The sequence below is a fragment of the Aotus nancymaae genome, unplaced genomic scaffold (assembly GCF_030222135.1).
Source record: "Aotus nancymaae isolate 86718 unplaced genomic scaffold, 86718_ANA_hifiasm-v0.15.2.pri h1tg000018l, whole genome shotgun sequence".
In the NCBI taxonomy this organism is placed as follows: domain Eukaryota; kingdom Metazoa; phylum Chordata; class Mammalia; order Primates; family Aotidae; genus Aotus; species Aotus nancymaae.
The window spans coordinates 25,276,501-25,298,049 of record NW_026988430.1 but is presented as its reverse complement, the minus strand read 5'-3'; the positions used below and the strand labels follow the sequence as shown (position 1 = coordinate 25,298,049).

Here is a 21,549-nt window from a genome sequence, read left to right as displayed (position 1 = left end):
CTCAGTCATCTTATTCCAGTGATGAATACGAGTCCTTATTTTACCCTCTTGAGGAGTGATTTTGTTCCACTTTTTCGGAGGCTACTCCACATGGTGGCAGCACTGCACCAGCACATACTAGATTCTCTTACAAAAGAACACAATGAATGCTTCCAGGGAGTTGTGCCTTAGTAGTTTTCTTGTAGCTCACTTCAGAAGGGCATCCTAGATTTAAAAGCACTAGAATATCTGCAAAAATGACTTTGAATTCTTCTAATGTGAGAGGTAAATGTTGATTGAGAGCTGAAAATTCTCGAGGTAATGTCGACCTCAAGTCTGGTTCCTAGTAGCAGTGTGCCTTGCTGCAGGTAACAAAAGTTTACTGTAGTTTCGTTTCCTGTCTTTTAGGGAGGATCACATACATCTTATTTTCCCGCAGTTGTTTTACCATTTATACTTTAGTTGCAGCTAACTTTTGATGAAATACTAGAGAGAGAAAAGATGAATTTAGAAGTAAAGAATCTCACTTTATTAAGTCCTAGCTTTATGTTCATGTTGTTTAACTTACCCAAGTCTGTTTCCTTTTCTGCAAAATAAAGGTTACTATCTTAGGGAGTTGTTTGGATTATTAATTGAGCTTTTGCATGAAAAGTGCCTTGTAAAGTAGTTGGCTTATGGAGCTCATAAGTGGTGGCTACTACTGTAATTATGAAGTAGACGTTAGGCAGAGGTTAACATTATTGCTACAATATTAATTTAAAAGGTTCTGATTCCTTTGGTATTTGTACAGACTATCTGTTCTGAGGGAATTGGAGTAAAACGTGTCGTCAGATGTGGACTTTATTAGTTCATTATTTTGAAGGTAAACCTCTATCCAGAATATGGAAACATTTTAGAGCTATAGGGAAATAGCTTCCATAATTATTTTTACAAATGTCAGAACTTTAGAAATGCTACCTCCTAAGTATGTATTTGCAAGAAAGATGTATATCTTTTTGGTATGTGACTTGTTTTATTGAGATATGCACTTTTGAATGATAGTGTTCTCTAGCTTTTTGCTCAAACATTAGGATTTTCCTTCCTTACTATGGTTTTCTTTTTGCTCTCAGAGGCATTTAGGGATATTCCAACTTCAGTTAACTTATGTATGTTAGAATTTGCAACTCCAGAGATGCTCTTGACAGCCCTACCACATGTGCTTTGCTTTTTGTTTTTATTTATTTAAAAAATTCATTTATTTTTTATATTTTGAGAGACATGGTCTTGCTTTGTCACCCAGGCTGATGTGCAATGGGATGATCATAGCTCAGTGCAGCCTCAAACTCCTGGGCTCAAATGATCTTCCCAAGTAACTGGAACTACAGGCATATGCCACCACACCCAGCTAATTTACTTTATTTTATTTTTTGTAGAGATGGGTCTCGTTTTGTTGCCTGGGCTTGTCTCAATCTCCTAGCTTAAATCAGTCCTCCTGCCTCAGCCTCTCAAAGTACTGGGATTGTACTCATGAGCCACCATGCCTGGCCTGTTCTCTGTTTTTTGAGCTCAGTCCTCCTAAATTCCTTTGGCTTACTACCTAGCCCCTTTGATCTTCATCTTCCAGACCTTCTATCACTCTCAGAGCTGCCCATGAGAATACCTACTCTTCATTGTTCTGTCCTCTCTGCGAAAGTACAAACTGTTGAATTAGTAAAAAAAAAAAAATTCATTTGTTAAGTGTTCTTCTGCATAAGTAGCTTGCTCTCAGAATAGGCTCAATTCAGGCCAAACACCATCTTTAGCAAAAGTTATAGTTAAACTTCCAGCTTCTTTTAATTTGAACTTTTGCTCGAAAACCATTTCACGAAAAATAACATTTTTCTTCTCAGAAAGCAGTATGTATTTTTTGACTGTGCTAGCCAGCACATAGACACAGCATGGGATTATGTTGGTGATTCTCACCAGGATTGATTCTACTCTCCAGGGGACATTTGGCAATGTCTGGAAACACTTTTGGCTGTCAAACCTGATGGGCGGAATGCTACTGGCATATACTGGGTAGAGTCCAGGGATGTTTTCAACATCCTTTAGTGTACAAGACAGTCCTCCCACAACAAAAAATTATCTGGCAATAAATCTAAGTAATGCCAAGGTTGTGAAACCCTGGGTTAGGGAAATAGCGTCAAGGCCTCAGAGCCAGAGTGGCTGCTGTTTGGGTCCTGGCTTGGCTGCTTACTAGATATGTGGCTTTGAGCAAGTTATTTAAAATGAGCTTCAGTTTTCTTACCTGTAAAATTGAGGTAATAATGCTTGTTTTAGTGAATTATTTTGAAGATGAAAGAATAATGTATTGACAGATTTAAACTTTGCCTGATATATGGTAAATACTTAATAAACTGCAGCTATGCTTGAGGAATAGGCCTCACATTATGCACCTTCTGGTTATTATAATCTTCATTTAGGCATTAGGAAGTTTACTTGTGTAGTCGTTTGTTGTCAACCTAAGATGATAAAATGTTGAAAAAGCCATCTGTCTAGATCTCTTTCTAAGATCAAGGAAGGTTTTTGTCACGATATATTTGGTGTTCAGATAGGCTATGTTAAACTTTCTATTAAAGTTAGGCCCAGAATGCATAGAAAAACTTAAGACTTCACTTAGTATGTTAATTATAGGATTGCTATTATCCTTAAATATATGTTAATAAGTAACAGTTTAAAAATTAATATATATAAATGAAATTTAAAATGTATAATACTTTTTATATCAAATATCCATGAAGGATTTACAGAGTTGGTCGAATTTTAGGCATGTATGAGAGTGTCAGTATGCGGTAGCACTTGATAAGAGTAACACTGAAGGTAATATGTTCAGTCTGTTTCTGGGTTCCCCAAATGACTCACATTGTGTTTCATATTAAAAAAGGAGTTGCTGTTAATTTCTGCAGGATTGAAGTTTGGTGGAATCATTGGGGGCTGCTTTGATAGGAGGCCAACTTCCCAACTCTTGAATTTCCCACCATTTGGTCTGAGTGTATTTTTGTCTCTACATGTAGAGAAAGCAAACAGTTTTTGTTTTCCTTTTATAATGTGCTTTGTGGAAATCATTTTCTGTGTATTCTCACTTTAAAAAATAATTTTATCATTTTATATTATTGCAAACTTAAGTTTTAAAAAGTACCTCATTTTTTAGAGCAACAAATTTAAATTTACAGAAAAGTTACACAGACAGTACAGAAAGTTTTCGTATACCCTTCAGTCAGTTTCACCTAATATGTTAACATCTTACTTAACCATGATACATTTGCTAAAACTAAGAAATTAGCATTGGGATGTTACTTTTTTTTTTTTTTTTTTGAGACAGAGTCTCACTCTGTCGCCCAGACTGGAGTACATTGGCACAATGTCAGCTCACTGCAACCTCCGCCTCCCGGGTTCAAGCGATTCTCCTGCCTCAGCCTCCCAAGTAGCTGGGATTACAGGTGCATGCCACTGCATATTTTTAGTAGAGATGGGGTTTCACCATCTTGGCCAGGCTGATCTTGAACTCCTGACCTCATGATCCACACGCCTTGGCCTCCCAAAGTGCAGGGATTACAGGTGTGAGCCACTGCACTCAGCCTGGGATGTTACTATTAACCAAAGTAGAATTTCATGTTTCAATACTAATGTCCTTTTGCCATTCCAGGATTCAGCCCAGAATACCAAATTGCATTTAGTCACTTCCTTTTCTAATGCATTAACCTACTCTGTTTGAAGGTACCTCAAAAACAGAAAAGTGCTTTAGAATCATGAAATGACGTTTTTCTCTCTTGTTTTTCTTTTGAAACAGAGTCTTGCTGTTGTCACCAGGGCTGGAGTGCAATGGCATGATCTTGGCTCACTGCAACCTCCTCCTCCCAGATTCCAGCAATTCTCCTGCCTCAGCCTCCCAAGTAGCTGAGATTACAGGCCCCCCACCCCCAACACCCAGATAATTTTTGTGTTTTTAGTAGAGATAGGATTTTACCATATAGACCAGGCTGGTCTCGAACTCCTGACCTCAGGTGATCCACCTGCCTTGGCCTCCCAAAGTGCTGGGATTACAGGTGTAAGCCACCGTGCCCGGCCGAAATGGCATTTTTCATACAGTCACTACAGCATAGTGATTAAAACTCAGGCTCTCGAACCAAATAGACTTGGGTTTGTATCTTGGTTCTGCTATTTCTTCTTTTCTTTTTTTTTTGAGACAGAGTTTTGCCATTGTTGCCCAGGCTAGAGTGTAATGGCACAATCTTGGCTCACTACAACCCCTACTTCCTGGGTTCAAGTAATTTTTCTGCCTCAGCCTCATAAGTAGCTGGGATTACATGCATGCGCCACCACTCCCAGCTAATTTTGTGTTTTTAGTAGAGACAGGGTTTCTTGATGTTGGTGAGGCTGGTCTCAAACTTCTGACCTCACGTGATCCACGTGCCACGGCCTCCGAAAGTGCTGGGATTACAGGCGTGAGCCACCACACTTGACTGTATGGCCTCTCTGAATTTTAGTATCATCTTCAAAGTAGAGATTACAAAATAGTGCTTCTATCATACGATCTTGTGAACATTAAAGGACAGAAGGCTTGCAAAGCACTTAATACTGGTCTTCGTATGGAGTAAGCCCCTAATAATAATAAACAAATATTCTCTTTTTGTTGTTTTTTTGAGACAGAGTCTTGCTCTGTCACCCAGGCTGGAGTGCAGTGTCACAGTCTCGGCTCACTGTAACCTCCACCTCCCAGGTTCAAGCATTTCTCCCAGTTCAGCCTCCTGATTAGCTGGGACTACAGGCACATGCCATCGTCCCTGGCTAATATATATTTTTAGTAGAGACAGCATTTTACCATGTTGGCCAGGCTGGTCTCGAATTCCTGACCTCAAGTGATCTGCCTGCCTCAGCCTCCCAAAGTGCTGAGATTATAGGCATGAGCCACTGTGCCCAGCACAAGCATATATTCTATATTGTACAGTGATTGTAGTGCTGGATATTAATGATTTTAGAAGGGTTAGTCTTTCAGTGGCAAAATTTACTTTTTAATTTCATAAGATTAAAATTTTAAGATCAAGATTAAAACTTTTAAGATGAAGAATTTTAAAGATTAAATTTATTAAAGTTCTGAGGGCAACTTCCTGACAAATGAAGCTAAATCTACTAATAGTACTACTTACTACTTTTACAAGGTAATTATTCAAGGGTGTATGTTTAAAGTAGTTCTCATTAACAACTTCCTGAAAACTGGATCTGTTGTGTGTTGTTTCAGTAGTTTACTAGTAGATCGAGGCTCATTTGTCACTTCTTTTTCAGATGACCTCAAGGCAGTATTTTGGGGAATACTTTATTCTCTGAAGTGGGGAGATCATAAGTGGTGTGATAATAAGTGTTTTATTTTGTTCAAGTTGCAGCTCGCTTTAATGAATTTTAGGGGCTATGGTCCAAATAACTTTGATGGTTAGGGCATGCCTTTTGTTATCGATATTTATATTGACATTTATATTGATAAAGTAATGAACTTTATTATTTGTAAATCTTGTTACTATGTAATGAAACTTTCTTTTCTTTCTCTCCTTTTTTTTTTTTTTTGAGACAGAGTCTTGCTCTGTCACCAGGCTGGAGTGCAGTGGCACAATCTCAGCTCACTGCAACTTCTGCCTCCTGGGTTCCAGCAATTCTTCCGCCTCAGCCTCCCCAGTAGCTGGGACCACAGGCGTGTGCCACCACGCCCGGCTAATTTTTTATTTAAAAAAAATTTTTTTTACTCAGTCTCAGGCAATTCTTTATAGCAGCCCGGCTAATTTTTTTGTCTTTTTAGTAGAGACGGGGTTTCACCGTGTTGGCCAGGATGGTCTCGATCTCTTGACCTCGTGATCCGCCCGCCTCGGCCTCCCAAAGTGCTGGGATTACAGGCGTGAACCACCTTGCCTGGCCTCAAACTTTCTTTTCGTAATGTGATACGTTGGCTCAGTAGGTAGTTTTACCTCTGATTCTAAGGAAGAAGATGGGAAAAAGGAATATTTTAGATTGTAATGTAGCAGGCATATTAACAGTTGGCATTCTAGACAGTGTTTTGGATTAAACTATAAGTTCTAAGTTTTACTTGTTTTAAAGGGGGAAAAATTTGACTGGTACTACAGTCATTGTCTCCTTGAGAGGATAATAATGACTGAAACTCTTAGAACAAATATGTTGTCCTGTGCCTCACATGTCATTTGAGGCCATTCCTTTATAAAGGAGATAGCAATATTCTAAACCAGTGCTGATTTGTAAGAGAACAAAAATATGTAAACCACCTGTGTATTTCCCCATAGTAGTTTTGGTCAGTTATTCTACCGCTTTCACTTTATTCAAGTCTTCAGGGATATCAGCCAAAATAATTGTACATTGAGCAGAAAAACTGAAGCATAAATCTGTTGAGAGTGTGTGACCTAGAAGGTCATTGCTGGAAATCAAAGTCCTGTAAATAGTAATTTATGTCCCAGGAAGAAGTCACTGAACTGGAAAGTGGTAAGTTTCTTAGGTTCTAAGACCACGAAAATGAGTGCAATTAGAGTGCAGGGTGAAAACCACTTTAAGGGACAGGGAAATTCGTGAGAGATTTCTCATCAGTGAGCTTATGCGTGTGATATTCCACTCCCAGTGTATATCTAGATATCCTTTGAGAGTCCTTTTTTTTAACAGGATCATTTTTATTCTAATCATACCTACTGCACCAGCTCACTCCTTTGGAAAAATGAGGTCAATTTTATTATGCTCAACTGCTGCATGTCAGACAGGTATAGATCATAAATCATATTTTATAGCTGGGTAGTAAATCTTTGCCTTTTTAAGTACTGTCAGGATATGATTATCTCTGAAATATATGAAGTAGAAGAATACATTTTTCTCCTTGTATATAAATCTACATGTCACCTTTGCTGGAAATAATGTTTGGATTATATTATCCTCCCCTACTCTGAATCTTCTTTCCTCTCCCTTAGTTGAAGTTCACAAGTCTTAGGAGTTCTATAAATGCTGGAGACTAATTATTAGAACTCAGACACTGGAATCAGATGCAGACCTTGAGTTGAGATTCAAGTAGTAATCCCTTTCGGGCTGTGTTGACCCTAAGCAAGTCACTGAACTTCTCCAAGCCAGTTTTCTTGTCTGTAACAAGTGGCTTTTAGTAGCAACTACTTCAGAGTTGTTATGAGGATTCATAGCACAAAGTAAGTCTTCAATAAATTTTAGCTCTTCTAGTCTTTTATCCCTGTAAAACGTGTTCTATTAGTATAATGTAAGTAAAAATACAAATTGCTTTAAAAATTCAGGTTGGGTATGGTGGGTCACACCTGTAATACTAGCACTTTGGGAGGCCAAGGCAGGAAGATTGCCTGAGGCCAGGAGTTTGATAGCAGCCTGGGCAACATAGCAACACCCTGTTTCTATTTAAAAAAAAAAAAAAAAATTCAGCAGACTCCATGAATCCGTAGGGAAATATCACATTGAAGAGAAGTCTGTAGTTAAGGCAGAGAGATTTGTCTAGGATTGAGTATGAGTTTACACATCTACGTATGCTGCTTATATATATATATATAATGTTTGTGTTTAATATCTCTATCTGTAAAGTATACGTATCGGGTTAGCTTTTTGAGGGGATATGAGGGGCGGGGAATATTTAGTTGCATTCTCCCCAAGAATAGAATTTACCATAATTGAGAGGCGAGATGAAAAAAGGATTTTTTTAGTTTTTTGTTTTTATTTTTATTTTTTTGGAGACAGAGTTTCATTCTGTTGTCCAGGCTGGAGTGCAGTGGTGTGATCTTGACTCACTGCAGCCTCTGCCTCCCATGTTCAAGTGATTCTCATGCCTCAGACTCCCGAGTAGCTGGGATTACAGGTATGTACCACCATGCCAGGCTAATTTTTTGTATTTTAATTAGAGACAGGGTTTCACCATGTTGGCCAGGCTGATGTCAAGCTTCTGGCCTCAAGTGATCCACCTGTTTCAGCCTCCGAAAGTGCTGGCATTACAAGCCTGAGCCTCCATGCCTGGCCAAAGATTTATTTTTTTAATGCTCCAAATGTGTCCCTTTGTAACCTAGATGCCAACTTTTTATAAATCAACTCAGACTGAAGAAGCCCTCTTAAGAAACCCTATTTGTAGGCCAGGTACCGTACAGTGGCTCACATTTGTAATCTCAGCACTTTGGGAGGCCAAGATGGGAGGACTGCACGAAGCCAGGCATTTGAGACCAGCCTGGACAACATAGCAAGACTCCTGTCTTTACCAAAAAGAAAAACAATTATCCAGGCATGGTGGCATGTGCTTGTGGTCCCATCTACTAGTTCAAGATTATTGTGAGCTGTACGATTATGCCACTGCACTCTAGGCTGGGTGACAGCCAGGATCCTGTCTCTTAAAACCAACCAACCAAACAAAAAAACCCCAAAGAAATCCTATTTAAAAATTCATTTTTAAAGCAAATCTTTCCCTAGAAACCCCCTTTTCTGGCTGGGTGTGGTGGCTCACATCTGTAATCTCAGCACATTAGGAGGCCAAACTGGGAGGATTACTTGAGACTCGTAGTTTAAGATCAGCCTGGGCAATATAGCCAGACCCTATCTCTAAATAAATAATTTTAAAACTTGACTGGGTGTGGTGGTGCAAGCCTGTAGTCCTAGCTACTCAGGAGGCTGAGGTGGAAGGATCACTTGAGTCCAGCAGTTTGAGATTACAGGGAGCTATGATCAGTGCCACTGCATTCCAGCCTGGGCAACAGAATGAGACCCTGCCTCTTAAAAAAAAAAAGCTATTTTTTTCTTGGAAACTCTTAATCTTTCTGAAATCATAGTTAAAAGACCATTGTTCTCTTTGTGTTTCCTAAGAGACTTTCTAAGATTATTTCCTAAGCGAAATGCCAGTTTTCTGACAGGAGTAGTGTTACACATAATTGTGTTAACAGTTCAAAATCAAAGTAATAGTTCAAATGAAAGAAGCACACCTTTGTTTCAGTATACAGGTGAGTCAAGGCAGTTATTGTAAGGGTTGGATTTGTTCTTTTGTGATATTATTGTCTGGAGAAGACTCTCTGGAGGAAGAGGAAGTGCATCTTAAGTTTCAATCTATTTTTAATATTTATTGAAAAAAATAGACAATATATGTTCATAGTACAAAATTCCAAAGAAACAGTATAAACATTGACAAGTGAGTTGTCTTGTACACTCTTGCCACCCAGTTGCTGTCTCGAAGTCAGTTTTTTTCTTTATCTACTTTAGATTCAGTGTGACTGGCTTGTTTTAATTTTTCATTGAAGAGGGAGAGAAACTTGGCTTACAGGACCAGGAAAACTCAGAGCACTGCCTGGTGAGCCTGCCTCAGTATGTTTTTGAAAATGTAACAGTGTGACTATGGAGATTAGGAGATAAAAGTGTAGAGATAGGATGGAAGGAACTTCAAGGAATTTTAGAGAAACAGTAGAGTTTTGGCATAGAGGGTAGGATAACATCTCCTCTGAACAGTCATTGTTTGGCAGTGATCTCCCTTATACATGCAGGCTTTGCTAAACAATCCTCTAATCTAATCTTTCTGGATCCTTCAGTTAGACTTACTTTTCTCCATTTTGTTTCTTGTTTTAATGTGATGATAAGTGGCAACTGCCTATTTAAACACCAGACCGTACACTTCATTAGGTGCATTATACACTTGGTTTAATTTCCAACTGCCTGTGATAACAGAGGATTTCTAATTGCTCATTCTGTTTAGCATCCTTCTGTTCTTTTTCTACCCATTGCTGTTTATAATTCTCCCCGTTCTCACATTTTCTTTGTCTATATTTCCTATCTTTTTGTTTTTTTAAACATGAAAAGGGTTTGACTGACAGAGTGGTAAATTATTTCAGACAACTGGTAACCAAGACTGGGTGTGTGTTGGCAGCAATAGATAAAAACAGGCATTTGGCCTTCCGATGTGATATTTTGATCCTTTAGACTACAATAAGGTCAACTAAGTACATTGTGCAAGGGAAATAAAATGTCTTCCCTGCACATGAAGCACATAGAAGGGATTATTATTTTTCTCTTTGTGCCTTTTCTCATGCTTGATGATAGTTAGCAAACAAAAATTAAGTCAGAAAAGAGCCTCATACATGTTACCGTCCAGTAGATTGGATAGATAAGTCTTCCTGATTTGTCTTCACAAGAATAAAATATTATATCTGTAACCATATTTGCCAAGTAAGTCTTTGATTTTTCATCTTAGCATCTTTGTTCTGATCACCAAAGTATAGCTTGAGATAATTGTATTTGTATAATCGTTATCCTTTATATAATAATGGATATTGTTGTAAGTATATTGTTTGTTAAATAAATCACATTCTTGGGGGATGGAGGTGTGAAAATCAATCAATCAATCAATCAATCAATCAAATTCTCTAGGTATTTATCTTCTAGATAAAATCATATGGTGGGATAATCTGAAGATTACCCAGATAATGTGACTACTAAAATCAATAGCTAGATTGTAGTCATTATGTTTCTTCTTCCCTGGCTAACAAAATGGTAATCATACAACTCTTCATTGCTCAAGTTTTTATTAAGGGATTTCAGTAAGAACTAACAGTAGTTTTACGTTTTTGAGACTCTTTCCAATATATATAATTGCTGAAGCTGTCTCTTACCATGTTTCATTTATACTTGGAGAATATTTATTTATTTGTTTGTTTGTTTATTGAGACAGAGTCTCACTCTGTCACCTAGGCTGGAGTGCAGTGGCGTGATCTTGGCTCACTGCAACCTCTACCTACTGGGTTCAAGCAGTTCTCCTGCCCCAACCTTCCAAGTAGCTGGGATTAACAGGCAGGTGCCACCTTTCTCAGCTAATTTTTTGTATTTTTAGTAGAGATGGGGTTTCACCGGCTGGGTGTGGTGGCTCATGCCTGTAATCCAAGCACTTTGGAGGCCAAGGTGGGCGGATCACCTGAGGTCGGGAGTTCAAGACCAGCCTGACAAACATGGTGAAACCCCGTCTTTAAAAAAAAAAAAGGAGGGCCAGGTGCGGTGGCTCACGCCTGTAATCCCAGCACTTTGGGAGGCCGAGGCGGGTGGATCACAAGGTCAAGAGATCGAGACCATCCTGCTCAACATGGTGAAACCCCGTCTCTACTAAAAAATACAAAAAAAATTAGCTGGGCATGGTGGCGCATGCCTGTAATCCCGTAATCCCAGCTACTCAGGAGGCTGAGGCAGGAGAATTGCCTGAACCCAGGAGGCGGAGGTTGCGGTGAGCCACGCCATTGCACTCCAGCCTGGGTAACAAGAGCAAAACTCCATCTCAAAAAAAAAAAAAAAGGAATAAAAGTAGAGATGGGGTTTCACCATGTTGGTCAGATTGGTCTCGAACTCCTGACCTAAGTGATCTGGCCGCCTTGGCCTCCCAAAGTGTTGGGATTACAGGTGTGAGCCACTATGCCCAGCCAACTTATACTTGGAGAATATTTATATTCAGCCTCGCTTTGCTAATCTTTAGTCAGCATCTGGGAGCCTCACTGCAAAACATGGTTTTAAATTTACTTGCACAAGGCCACAGTATATAGTATTTTGTATGTATGCGTGTTTTTTTGAGTATTTTTGTAACTTTTACATGACTTTAGATGTTCTTCAGTTGTAGATTTGTTAGAAATAATTTGTAATTTTGATAAAGTGTTGACTTTTCTTCTTGTAGCTAAATGGATTTCCAGATTCGTGAGTCAGGATACAAGTGTACTTTCTAATGTAAGGTAGCAATTTTTCAGCTAGGCCCAGTGGCGCACACCTGTAATCCCAACACTTTGGGAGACTGAGGTGGGTAGATCACCTGAGGTCAGGAGTTCGAGACCATCCTGGATAACATGATGAAATCCCATTTCTACTAAAAATACAAAAATTAGCTGGGTATGGTGGCGTGCACCTGTAGTCCCAGCTACTCGGGAGGTTGAGGTGGGAAAATCCTTTGAACCTGGTAGACAAAGGTTGCAGTGAGTAAAGATCGTGCCATTGTACTCCAGCCTGGGCAAGAGAGGAAGACTATCTGAAAAAATAAAAAAAAGGTAGCAATTTTTCATTGACCCTACTCTCAGAAAGAAGGATACAATACATTGGAAATACTGTATTTCATTGCATCTTTAATGCCACTGATTATAAGATGTATTATTATTTTCTGTATTACTAAGAAAGAAAAATGCTTAATATTGAACTGACAGGCCATTGATTATAAAATGCAACCCAATTTCAAAGATGTTAATATGAAAAACTGTGTAGCTTACACTTGAATTATAGTAATATAACCAACCACCTTAAATTTACATAAGGCTTTGTAGAAAGCACTTACACATATGTCATCTGATCTTATCCTCAAACTAAAACTAATCTGTGAGGTGGATTAAATTATCTCATTTTCAGATGAAGAAACTGAATTTCACAGAGATTACATATTCTCTCAGCATTGTATACTAGTGAACTAGGGTCTCAGGCCCACATATTTTTACTCTGACTTGTGGTAGATTGATGGTGTCACCTCCCCTAACCCCATACATATATAACTATACAACTATAAAATTATTTGGCCTAGATTTTTCTATTTCATGTTTAGACTTCGCTGTTTTTCATATGCCTTGATTTTTTTGACAGTTTTGAGTGCTGTTAACATAGTTAATGTATGTTTTAATATTAAATAACGTGTGATTCTGCTAATATATGAATTGTTTTGATTCTGGGTTGCCTGACCTCTGGGAAGCTATATATAATATCATTGGTGGTTTTATCTGTTTCTATCTGACTAGGTAAAATATTCAGGAATGGTTATGAATTAAGATCCTGAAGTGATCCAGAGAAGGCTGATTAAGTGTTTGTGTCTATAGCTGTACTGTTCTTGTTGAATCAAGGTCATATCCTCTTCATTTCCAGGTGGTGGCTAATGCTGTAGCAGCATTATCTGAAATCAGTGAGTCTCACCCAAACAGTAACTTACTCGATCTGAACCCACAGAACATTAATAAGCTGCTAACAGCCCTCAATGAGTGCACTGAGTGGGGCCAGATTTTCATCCTGGACTGCCTGTCTAATTACAACCCTAAAGATGATCGGGAGGCTCAGAGGTCAGTCTGTTTTCCTGGCTACTTTCTGGTAGTCTTGCCTGATTCACTAAGTTCTGGAGTCTGCTATTAGAATGAATCTGTTGAGGAAGGTCAGATAGCTATTGCTATCTCCAAGGTATTTTCTCCCTGGATTTAGGAATATTTTAAGTGGTGGAATAAACTATGCAAAACTGTTCTTAAGAAATGTATGTTTTTCATACAGTTACTTCTGCTGAAATCTCTCTCATCATCTTACATCTCCCATGCAACAGTTCTTGGCCATTTGGCCAACAAAGATTATCGAGTATCCCTCTTTGGGGTGATAGATTTTTCATTCTATTAGATACATAGAAAGTGGCTTTATATTAGTTATTGAGCTGAAGTGTATCTGTAATTCAGTATGAGAGTATGTTAAAGTCAGCAAAATATATCCTGCTTTCCATTAGATATGGTAACCATGTCAGTCTGAATTTAAAGATTTTAGAAGGCACACCTAGATTGTTCTGCTCAGCTTGTTACCATATAATGTTTCAAATTTTCTTTGGTTATTAGAAATTGACTTCTAAATTTCATCTACACATACATATATTTTGTGTGTGTGTGTGTGTGTGTGTGTGTGTGTGTGTACATATATACACACACACATTTATGTATATATAGTTTACAAAGTTGGAATTATCCCTGATTTTTATTGAGCATTTTGTGTATGTAGGCACTGTACTAGGCAAAATACTTCTGAAGAAATTTTGGCTCTTCATTAAAGTTGGCATATTTTAATTATGGTAGATAAGAACTGGTCTGGCTGAAGCTGATTTCCAAGCTACTAGAATGTAAGTGATCTTCACTGATCTGGGAAATTGTTCCCTCTAGACTGAACTAAAGCTCACTCTGATAGTTTCTTTCCATCACTGAAAGTACAAATATAGTCTGGAAATTACTGAGAATTTTATTTTCTGTTGGCCATTGACGTTGCATTCATTCATTCATTCATTCATTCAGCAAATATTTATTAAGTGCATACTGTATGCCAGACAGTATTCCTAGGCCCTCAGGATATAGCAGTTAACAAAGTCATGGCCCTCACTTATTCTGAAGGATGGGGTAGGAATATATGTAATATGTATAGATAGTATGAGATGTAATATGTGAGATGGTGATAAGTACTAACAAGAAAGGTAAAGTGGAGAAGAAATCTAAGGAATGCTGGGCATTTGAGGGTAAGGGGTTGTATTTTCTTTTTGAAGAATGGCCAGGGAAGGCCTCACTGAGAAGGTGGCATTTGTATAAAGACCCAAAGGAAGTTAGGAGTAGGTATAGGAGGAAGAGAGAAACACAACCTGCTTATCTTGTTTCTTTAATACAGTAAGCTAGCTACTTATGTTGCCCAAGCTATCAATTAGATTAATTTCTAAAGGATCCTCAACAGGTAATTAAATATCTAAGATTTTATGAGGCATGTAAGTGTAGGTGGCAGGGGCTAGGAGAGGTGGGAAAATACAGTAGTGGTGTTCTGCTATTTAAGAAATAAACCCTTTTCAGAGAGTCCCTTATTCTCATTATCCTCAAAACAGGGGGTTGGATTGTTTTCCCTGCCATCCTACCTCCTCCTGTATCTTACGGTGAAACCTTCAGTCACAGCTGGGTTGCTGTCTCTTCCTATGAAATAATTCTCAGAATGCTTAATTTGACTTCCTATAGGTTGAGTAGAAATGGGCTGTGAGGCAGGGAGCCCTAACATAATATGGGGAGACAAAGAGGACTATAAAACAAGAAGGTAAATGGTGTGAGCTCAAGTGTTTTGAGTATTGCTAGTTCCTTTCCAGTTTGAACATCCCTTATTGCTGGTTTCCTGAAATTTTCTGATGTCCCTGCTCTGCCTGTAGTTTGTTGAGAATGAGGCTTCTGCAGTGTTGGATCCCAATTTTATCTAAGCATGGAGCTTTGACTTTTCTGACTAATTCTTTAATTTCTAGATACTTGGGCCATTAGACTCTGACATACTACCTTATGGAATGTATTCAGCAAAGAAATTATAATTCATGATATTAATTTTCATTCTCTGCCCTCAGTATCTGTGAGCGGGTAACTCCCCGGCTATCCCATGCCAACTCAGCAGTGGTGCTTTCAGCAGTAAAAGTCCTAATGAAGTTTCTAGAATTGTTACCTAAGGATTCTGACTACTACAATATGCTGCTGAAGAAGTTAGCCCCTCCACTTGTCACTTTGCTTTCTGGGGAGCCAGAAGTGCAGTACGTCGCCCTGAGGAACATCAACTTAATTGTCCAGAAAAGGTTGGGAAATACTGAAGTGTTGATTAAAGTGTTTGTAATTTTGCATTAAGCTTAATAATGTCAATGTTAAATTAAGCTAGTTTTAATCTTTTTTTAATGTATGGAAATGAAAATGTTATATGGCAGAGCAATTTGCTTACCTAGCATCAGGAGGCTAACAGTTGATATCACAGTATTTCTATAATGAATGCCAGGTGTTGCTCCACAATCCAGTTTGTTTTCTGAAGGGTCTCTTTCTGATATACTGTCTAGTGCCTGGTTGATATGGTTCAGGCTGTGGTTTAGAGCCAGATTGTTGTTCTTCTAGCAGTTCTTCATGACAGCATGTGCCCTGATGCTTAAAAAGGATAAAAATAATCTGCCAAATGGAACTGATAAGAATAGAGGCACATAGAGGAAGTTTATGCATTTTTTTTTTTTCCTGAGCAGAGCAGGAGGAGAACAGAGAAGCACAGATTAGGTATTAATAGAGTCTCAGAAGGGTATATCAGCATATGCCTTCACCTTCCTTCTGTTTCTGTGTACTCCAGGCCTGAAATCTTGAAGCAGGAAATCAAAGTCTTCTTTGTGAAGTACAATGATCCCATCTATGTTAAACTAGAGAAGTTGGACATCATGATTCGTTTGGCATCTCAAGCCAACATTGCTCAGGTTAGACTTTTTGCAGACTTAAGTTGATGATGATTTAGCTCTTAAGGTCTGGTCTTTAAAGAAGCTAAGCTGTGAGATTGCTATTTGAGAATCCTTAATGATGAACCACTTCCTGGATTTTTTTTTTTAACAGGTTCTGGCAGAACTGAAGGAATATGCCACAGAGGTAGATGTTGACTTTGTTCGAAAAGCTGTGCGGGCCATTGGACGGTGTGCCATCAAGGTGGAGGCAAGTATCTGATGGTAGTTATGATCACATATTGGGGGATTCTGAGAGTTCTAGTCACTTTTTTTTTTTTTTTTTTTTTTTTAAGGAAACAGAGTTTTGCTCTTGTTCCCCAGGCTAGAATGCAATGGCATGACCTCGGCTCACTGCAACCTCCGCCTCCTGGGTTCAAATGATTCTCCTGCCTCAGCCTCCCTAGTAACTGGGATTACAGGCACCTGCCACCATGCCCAGCTAATTTTTTGTATTTTTAGTAGAGAAGAGGTTTTACTGTGTTGGCCAGGCTGGTCTCAAACTCCTGACCTCAGGCAGTCCACCCACTTCAGCCTACCAAAGTGCTGGGATTAACAGGTGTAAGCCACCACACCAGGCTCACTTTTTTCTTTAAAATACATTTTTAAGTTTATCAAAATTACAAAGCACATAGTTTAAATGTTAAATAATTTTTAATGGAAAGCAGCTGTCTCTGGTTCCTCCCTTCCCTCCCTCCCTAGACCCTCTTCCCAGAGGGAATAATTTTTAACTCTTTTTGTTTTTAGTTATTCTTTTTTTTTTTTCCCTGTCAAATGAGTTAGTTTAATTTCAGGTGATAACAAAGTTTAGGGTTGAACAAGGACCAAAGGGCAGACTCTGGCAAGATTCTGAGCTGGTTTTACTTTAAGTTCACATTCGTGGTAGGACTGACTTAGTGAAAACAACTAAAGAGATTATGAGCCACTAGAAGATTTTTTTTTTTTTTACAAAAGTTTATTTTTAAATGTACAACAGCTCCAAGACAACACTTAATTCTGTCTACAGGAGGCAAAAAGTGTTATGGCAGGGAATACAGATGTTTAAATATGGATGAAATAAGGGGTCACTGTCTCCTCAGGCACAAGGAACAGCTTATTTTTTGCCAGATTTCTTAATTCCACCTGTGGCCAGGGGCCCCTTCCCCATGGCCTTCACTTTTAGCTCCTCAAGTTTCTTCTGCTCTTCTTTTTGTTTCTGCTTGAAAGCCTTATCTTCCTTGTCCATCTCCTTGGCCTGCTTCTTGGGCCTTTTCAAGGGCTTTTTCTTGCCACCTTTGCACCGGACATGGTGCCTGCCGCCCCTTTCTCAGACCTTGCCACCAGAAACAGGCGCTTTTAGTTATTCTTTTGATTATAATAGATCCTCCATATCCATGAATTCCACATCCATGGACTCAACTAACTATGGATCAAAAATATTCAGGGGGAATAAAAAGGATGGTTTTGTCTGTACTGAACACTTGCAGACTTTTTATTTGTCTGTATTCCCTAAACAATAAGTATGACAATTATTTATGTAATATTTATATAGTATTAGGTATTAGAAATAGTCTAGAGATGATTTAAAGTATATAAGAGGATATGCATAAATTATATGCAAATACTATACCATTTTATGTTAGGGTCTTAAGCCTCCATGGATTTTAGTATCCACAAGGGGCCCAGGAACCCATCTCCCATGGATATGGAGACATGACTGCACTTCCATATCTCTAAATAATATTCTTGGCTGGGTGCAGTGGCTCACACCTATAATCCCAGCACTATGGGAGGCCAAGGTGGCAGGATTGCTTGAGCCCAGGAGTTTGAGACCACCCTAGGCCACATAGTCAGGCTCTGTTTCTACAAAAACTTTTAAAAATTAGCTGGGCATGGTGGTACACACCTGTAGTCCCAGCTGCTTGGAAGGCTGAGGCAGGAAGATTACTTGAATCCAGGAGGTTAAGGCTGTAGTGAGCGGTGATTATGCCACTGCACTCCAGCCTGAAACCTTTTCACTCTGGGTGAAAGAGCAAGACCCTGTCTCAAAAAAAGAACAATAACAGTAATAATATTCTTATGCTATTATTTATTGATTTACCTATAATAGACTTTTTCTATTAACTTTCTGCTATAAGAAGCTTAATTCATACAACCCACCATTTCTACTTCTCTCTCCTATTTTCCAGTGTAATTACATAATGAAGGTTTTTGTTCGTATATCCATTATCATGGTAGATTGAAATAATATGCCTTTGTTTCTTATTCTATCAACTATTGGCTTCCAAAATTTATGCATATTATGACTAAATATTTAGGGTCAATATAATGCAAATGATTATATTATAGTATCTTTTGTTTTTTTCTGGAGGGCTTATTTGTTTTTCTTTTAATGATTCTTTTATTCTTTTTTTTTTTATGTTTTTTTCTTTTTGTTTGTTTGTTTTTGAGACAGTGTCTCACTCTGTTGCCCAGGCTGGAGTGCGGTGGTATAATCTTGGCTCACTGCAACCTCTGCCTCCGGGCTCAAGTGACTGCTGTGCCTCAGCTCCCTGAGTAGCTAGGATTACAGGCATGCGCTACCACACCTAGCTAATTTTTGTATTTTTAGTAGAGATGAGGTTTAGCCATGTTGGCCAGGCTGTTCTCAAACAAGGGCCTCAAGTGATCTGCCTGCCTCAGCCTCCCAAAGTGTTGAGATTACAGGCTTGAGTTACTGAACTCAGCCCTGGAGTTTCTTTAATTGCCTTTTTTTTTTCTTGCATGTGTGTCTTTATCATGCCCCTATCTTCTTCCTGTTCCTTAAGCATACTATCAAATCTGTACACCTTCTTTTGTCTTAGACCCTTCTCTTTTGCAGTCCTCTGTCTTCTTGTTTGTTCTTTTCTGACTGATTGCTTTCCTGGCTTCTCCACATCATTCCATACAGCCTCTCTATTTCTTGTTATTGGTATATTTTTCATTGCATTCCTCTTTTTGTGGTTGCAACAGCTTCTTGAGTCTCTGAGGATATGAATGATTTATTTTTTGTTTCTGCACTTTGAATTTAATTATTTGGGGTTTTTTTGTGGTGGTTGCATATCTATACATATAATTTTTTAAATTGAGATGTATACTATGCATACATTAAAGTGCAGCTCATTTCTTTTTAAGAATGAGGTAACAGCAAAGTTGATTAGGACTTCTATATACATAGGCAAGGCTGTCGACTATCAGGTTTCTGCGTTAGGGAAGGGGGTTCGTCTTTACGTGGAAGACCTCTTGAAGAGCCTCTGGTCTTAAGAGGGCAGATTGGTTTCTAACTTGGCTGCAGCCTTCCAGTAGGTATTATGGGCTGTAATTTATATTGCCCTGCTTCATCAGTCAGCAGTTCTCCATTTGTTTGTCCTCATTCAGAAATTTGTTGAAATTAACAGTGGCCTTTGTTCACTGTTTTTGTGGGTTTAGAGCCCCATGTTTGTTCCTGGTACTTGATTATAGGTAGTTCTGCGTAGAGTCAGAGAGTTGGACCATATGACTTCTCAGGAATACGAAAACAATTTGTACAGTATGACCAGTACTTTATAGGAACAAAAGGCAACAGATGTGTGTCAGAGACTCTTCAATGAAATATCTGTTGCTAATTGGCCTTCCTTGTTTTTTTCAATTTAGTGTTGCTTTATGTAGTTGCTGTTGATAAGTCATTTAGTAGACTGGCTGTTATAGCAAGAAGTTAGTTAATCCTGGGTTCTATTTCTGGTTCTGCTAGCTCACTTGATTCAGATATTTAATATGTTTCTCTTGTTTCATCGGAGAAATGGGGAAGTCTTTTTATTGGATCTTGGTATGTTACATCTTTTTTATTACCACTATCACCACACATCACAACTTAATTTGTTTTTTTCTTTTTAAATTGACGTATCTTACTGTCTACTTCGTATTAATGTAGATAATTTTCAGAGAGATTTTGGTAGCATAAGAGTGAGATAGTTTTGTTCTCTTTACTATTGTACATAGCCGTCTTTTTTACCAGACCGTCATTGTCTTATGACCTCTCTGACAAAGCTATAAACGGTGATACAAAAATTATATCTCATTCTGAAGTTAAGAGACTTTCTAGCCCTGGAATTACTAAAAAGTGTTTTCAAAGCATCTGGATTCCTCAAGGCTGTTAGTCATGTATTGTGACTAATGGAAGGATTCTTCATAGTCTTCTGAAAAAGACTGCTGATGGCTTTCACTTGTTCCTTTCACTAAGTTCCTTGGTGAGAGTTTAAGAGGATGTGAGGAATGAACTTTCTCAAGAAACTTAAGGTCACCCTTCAGGAATCCTGTCTTATCTAGTGCTCTCATCTCAGATTACCCAGATTTACCTTAGAACTTTTCCTGTAACTGTTTCAGCCATGAAAGTTTGAACAGAGTTGCCAAGCCAAGCAGTAAATTGGGCCAGGAGAGGCAATGATGGCCTGTTGGCACTAAGTCGTCCATGGGACAAGAATCAGCAGCAAAAGAGTAGTAATGAACTTTCTGCATAGCTTTGGGAAGCAGTAAGCTATTGAGCAAATAAATAGCACTGGGAAAAAAGCAATCCTATAGTACTATTTTTTTTTTTTTTTTTTTGCAGTAACTTTTGCCTACTTTTTTCAGGAGTAAACACTCCTGGTCCTTTTCAGTTGTAAAAAGGAGAGAGGTTAAGGTGCTATGTTAAGACCAGGAGTTCTTCACTTCCTACTCTTGTTTTTTCTGTGTTTACTATTTCTAATTTTTATACATTAGAATAAAATACTGGTTTGTGTGTCATTTCTAAAACAAAAAACTTACATTTTTCCTATTAGGAAAGCCATATTTGTTTGCCATATAAAATTATAAAATGAGTTAAACAAAAAAAAATAGAGTACCCTGCTTCCCCCGCCTTCTCAGATAATGTAGTAGACATGATTTGGTGGACGTCATTTTATATCCTTGTTTATGTAGTGCTCATTCAAAGGTGTATTTTTTATAAAAATGAAATCATCCCACAAATACTATTTATTTACTTTGTTTTATACTCTTTCTTTTACTTACCATATCATGGACATCGATCCACATTATAAATAAAAATTTATGTCATCTTTAGTTTCTGGTTTATAGACATAACGTGATTACTTGATAACTTACTGAATTTGTAATTTTATCCCTTGCTGTAGAACCTTAAAGTTGTTTCTACTCTTTTTCCAAATGGTGATAGAAGGAGTATCCTTATAGCTAAATCTTTGAACTCTAGTTGAAGTGAACATTTTTTCATAACCGTTATGCTTATTAGCTGTTTGTGAATTGTTCACTCATGTCCTATGCACCTTTTTACAATATGTTATCTTTTCCACATTGTTGTTTTAAAGTCTTTTATGATTTATATTAACCCTTCTTTTAGTTAGCATTCATTTTCCCAATTTGTCGTCCTTTAGATTTCTTTTGCTTTCTTGATGTACAGAAGTTTAGATTCTTGTATCAGTTTGTTTTTTTCCTCAGTGGCACACTTAGAAAATTGTGCTTCACCTAAAGTTGTATAAAAGTCACCATTATTTTTTTAC

General features: G+C 38.2%; 2 protein-coding genes across 5 annotated transcripts in view; one reads left to right on the top strand and one right to left on the bottom strand.

The window, feature by feature from the left end:
• The window catches only part of AP2B1 (adaptor related protein complex 2 subunit beta 1), a 132,261-nt gene that overhangs the window by 28,167 nt on the left and 82,545 nt on the right, over positions 1 to 21,549 (top strand). For all 4 annotated transcript variants that reach the window (XM_064378465.1, XM_064378463.1, XM_064378464.1 and 1 more), the window contains exons 6-9: positions 12,892 to 13,082; positions 15,131 to 15,352; positions 15,883 to 16,003; positions 16,137 to 16,232. In XM_064378465.1, the coding sequence (XP_064234535.1) occupies positions 12,892 to 13,082; positions 15,131 to 15,352; positions 15,883 to 16,003; positions 16,137 to 16,232 (630 nt within the window). The remainder of the gene's footprint in view (positions 1 to 12,891; positions 13,083 to 15,130; positions 15,353 to 15,882; positions 16,004 to 16,136; positions 16,233 to 21,549) is intronic.
• LOC110569086 (translation machinery-associated protein 7-like) lies at positions 17,115 to 20,020 on the bottom strand. Its single transcript, XM_064377992.1, has 2 exons — positions 20,010 to 20,020; positions 17,115 to 17,322 (listed from the first exon to the last, which is right to left on the bottom strand). The coding sequence occupies exons 1-2, from the start codon at positions 20,018 to 20,020 to the stop codon at positions 17,115 to 17,117; spliced, it is 219 nt and encodes a 72-aa protein (XP_064234062.1).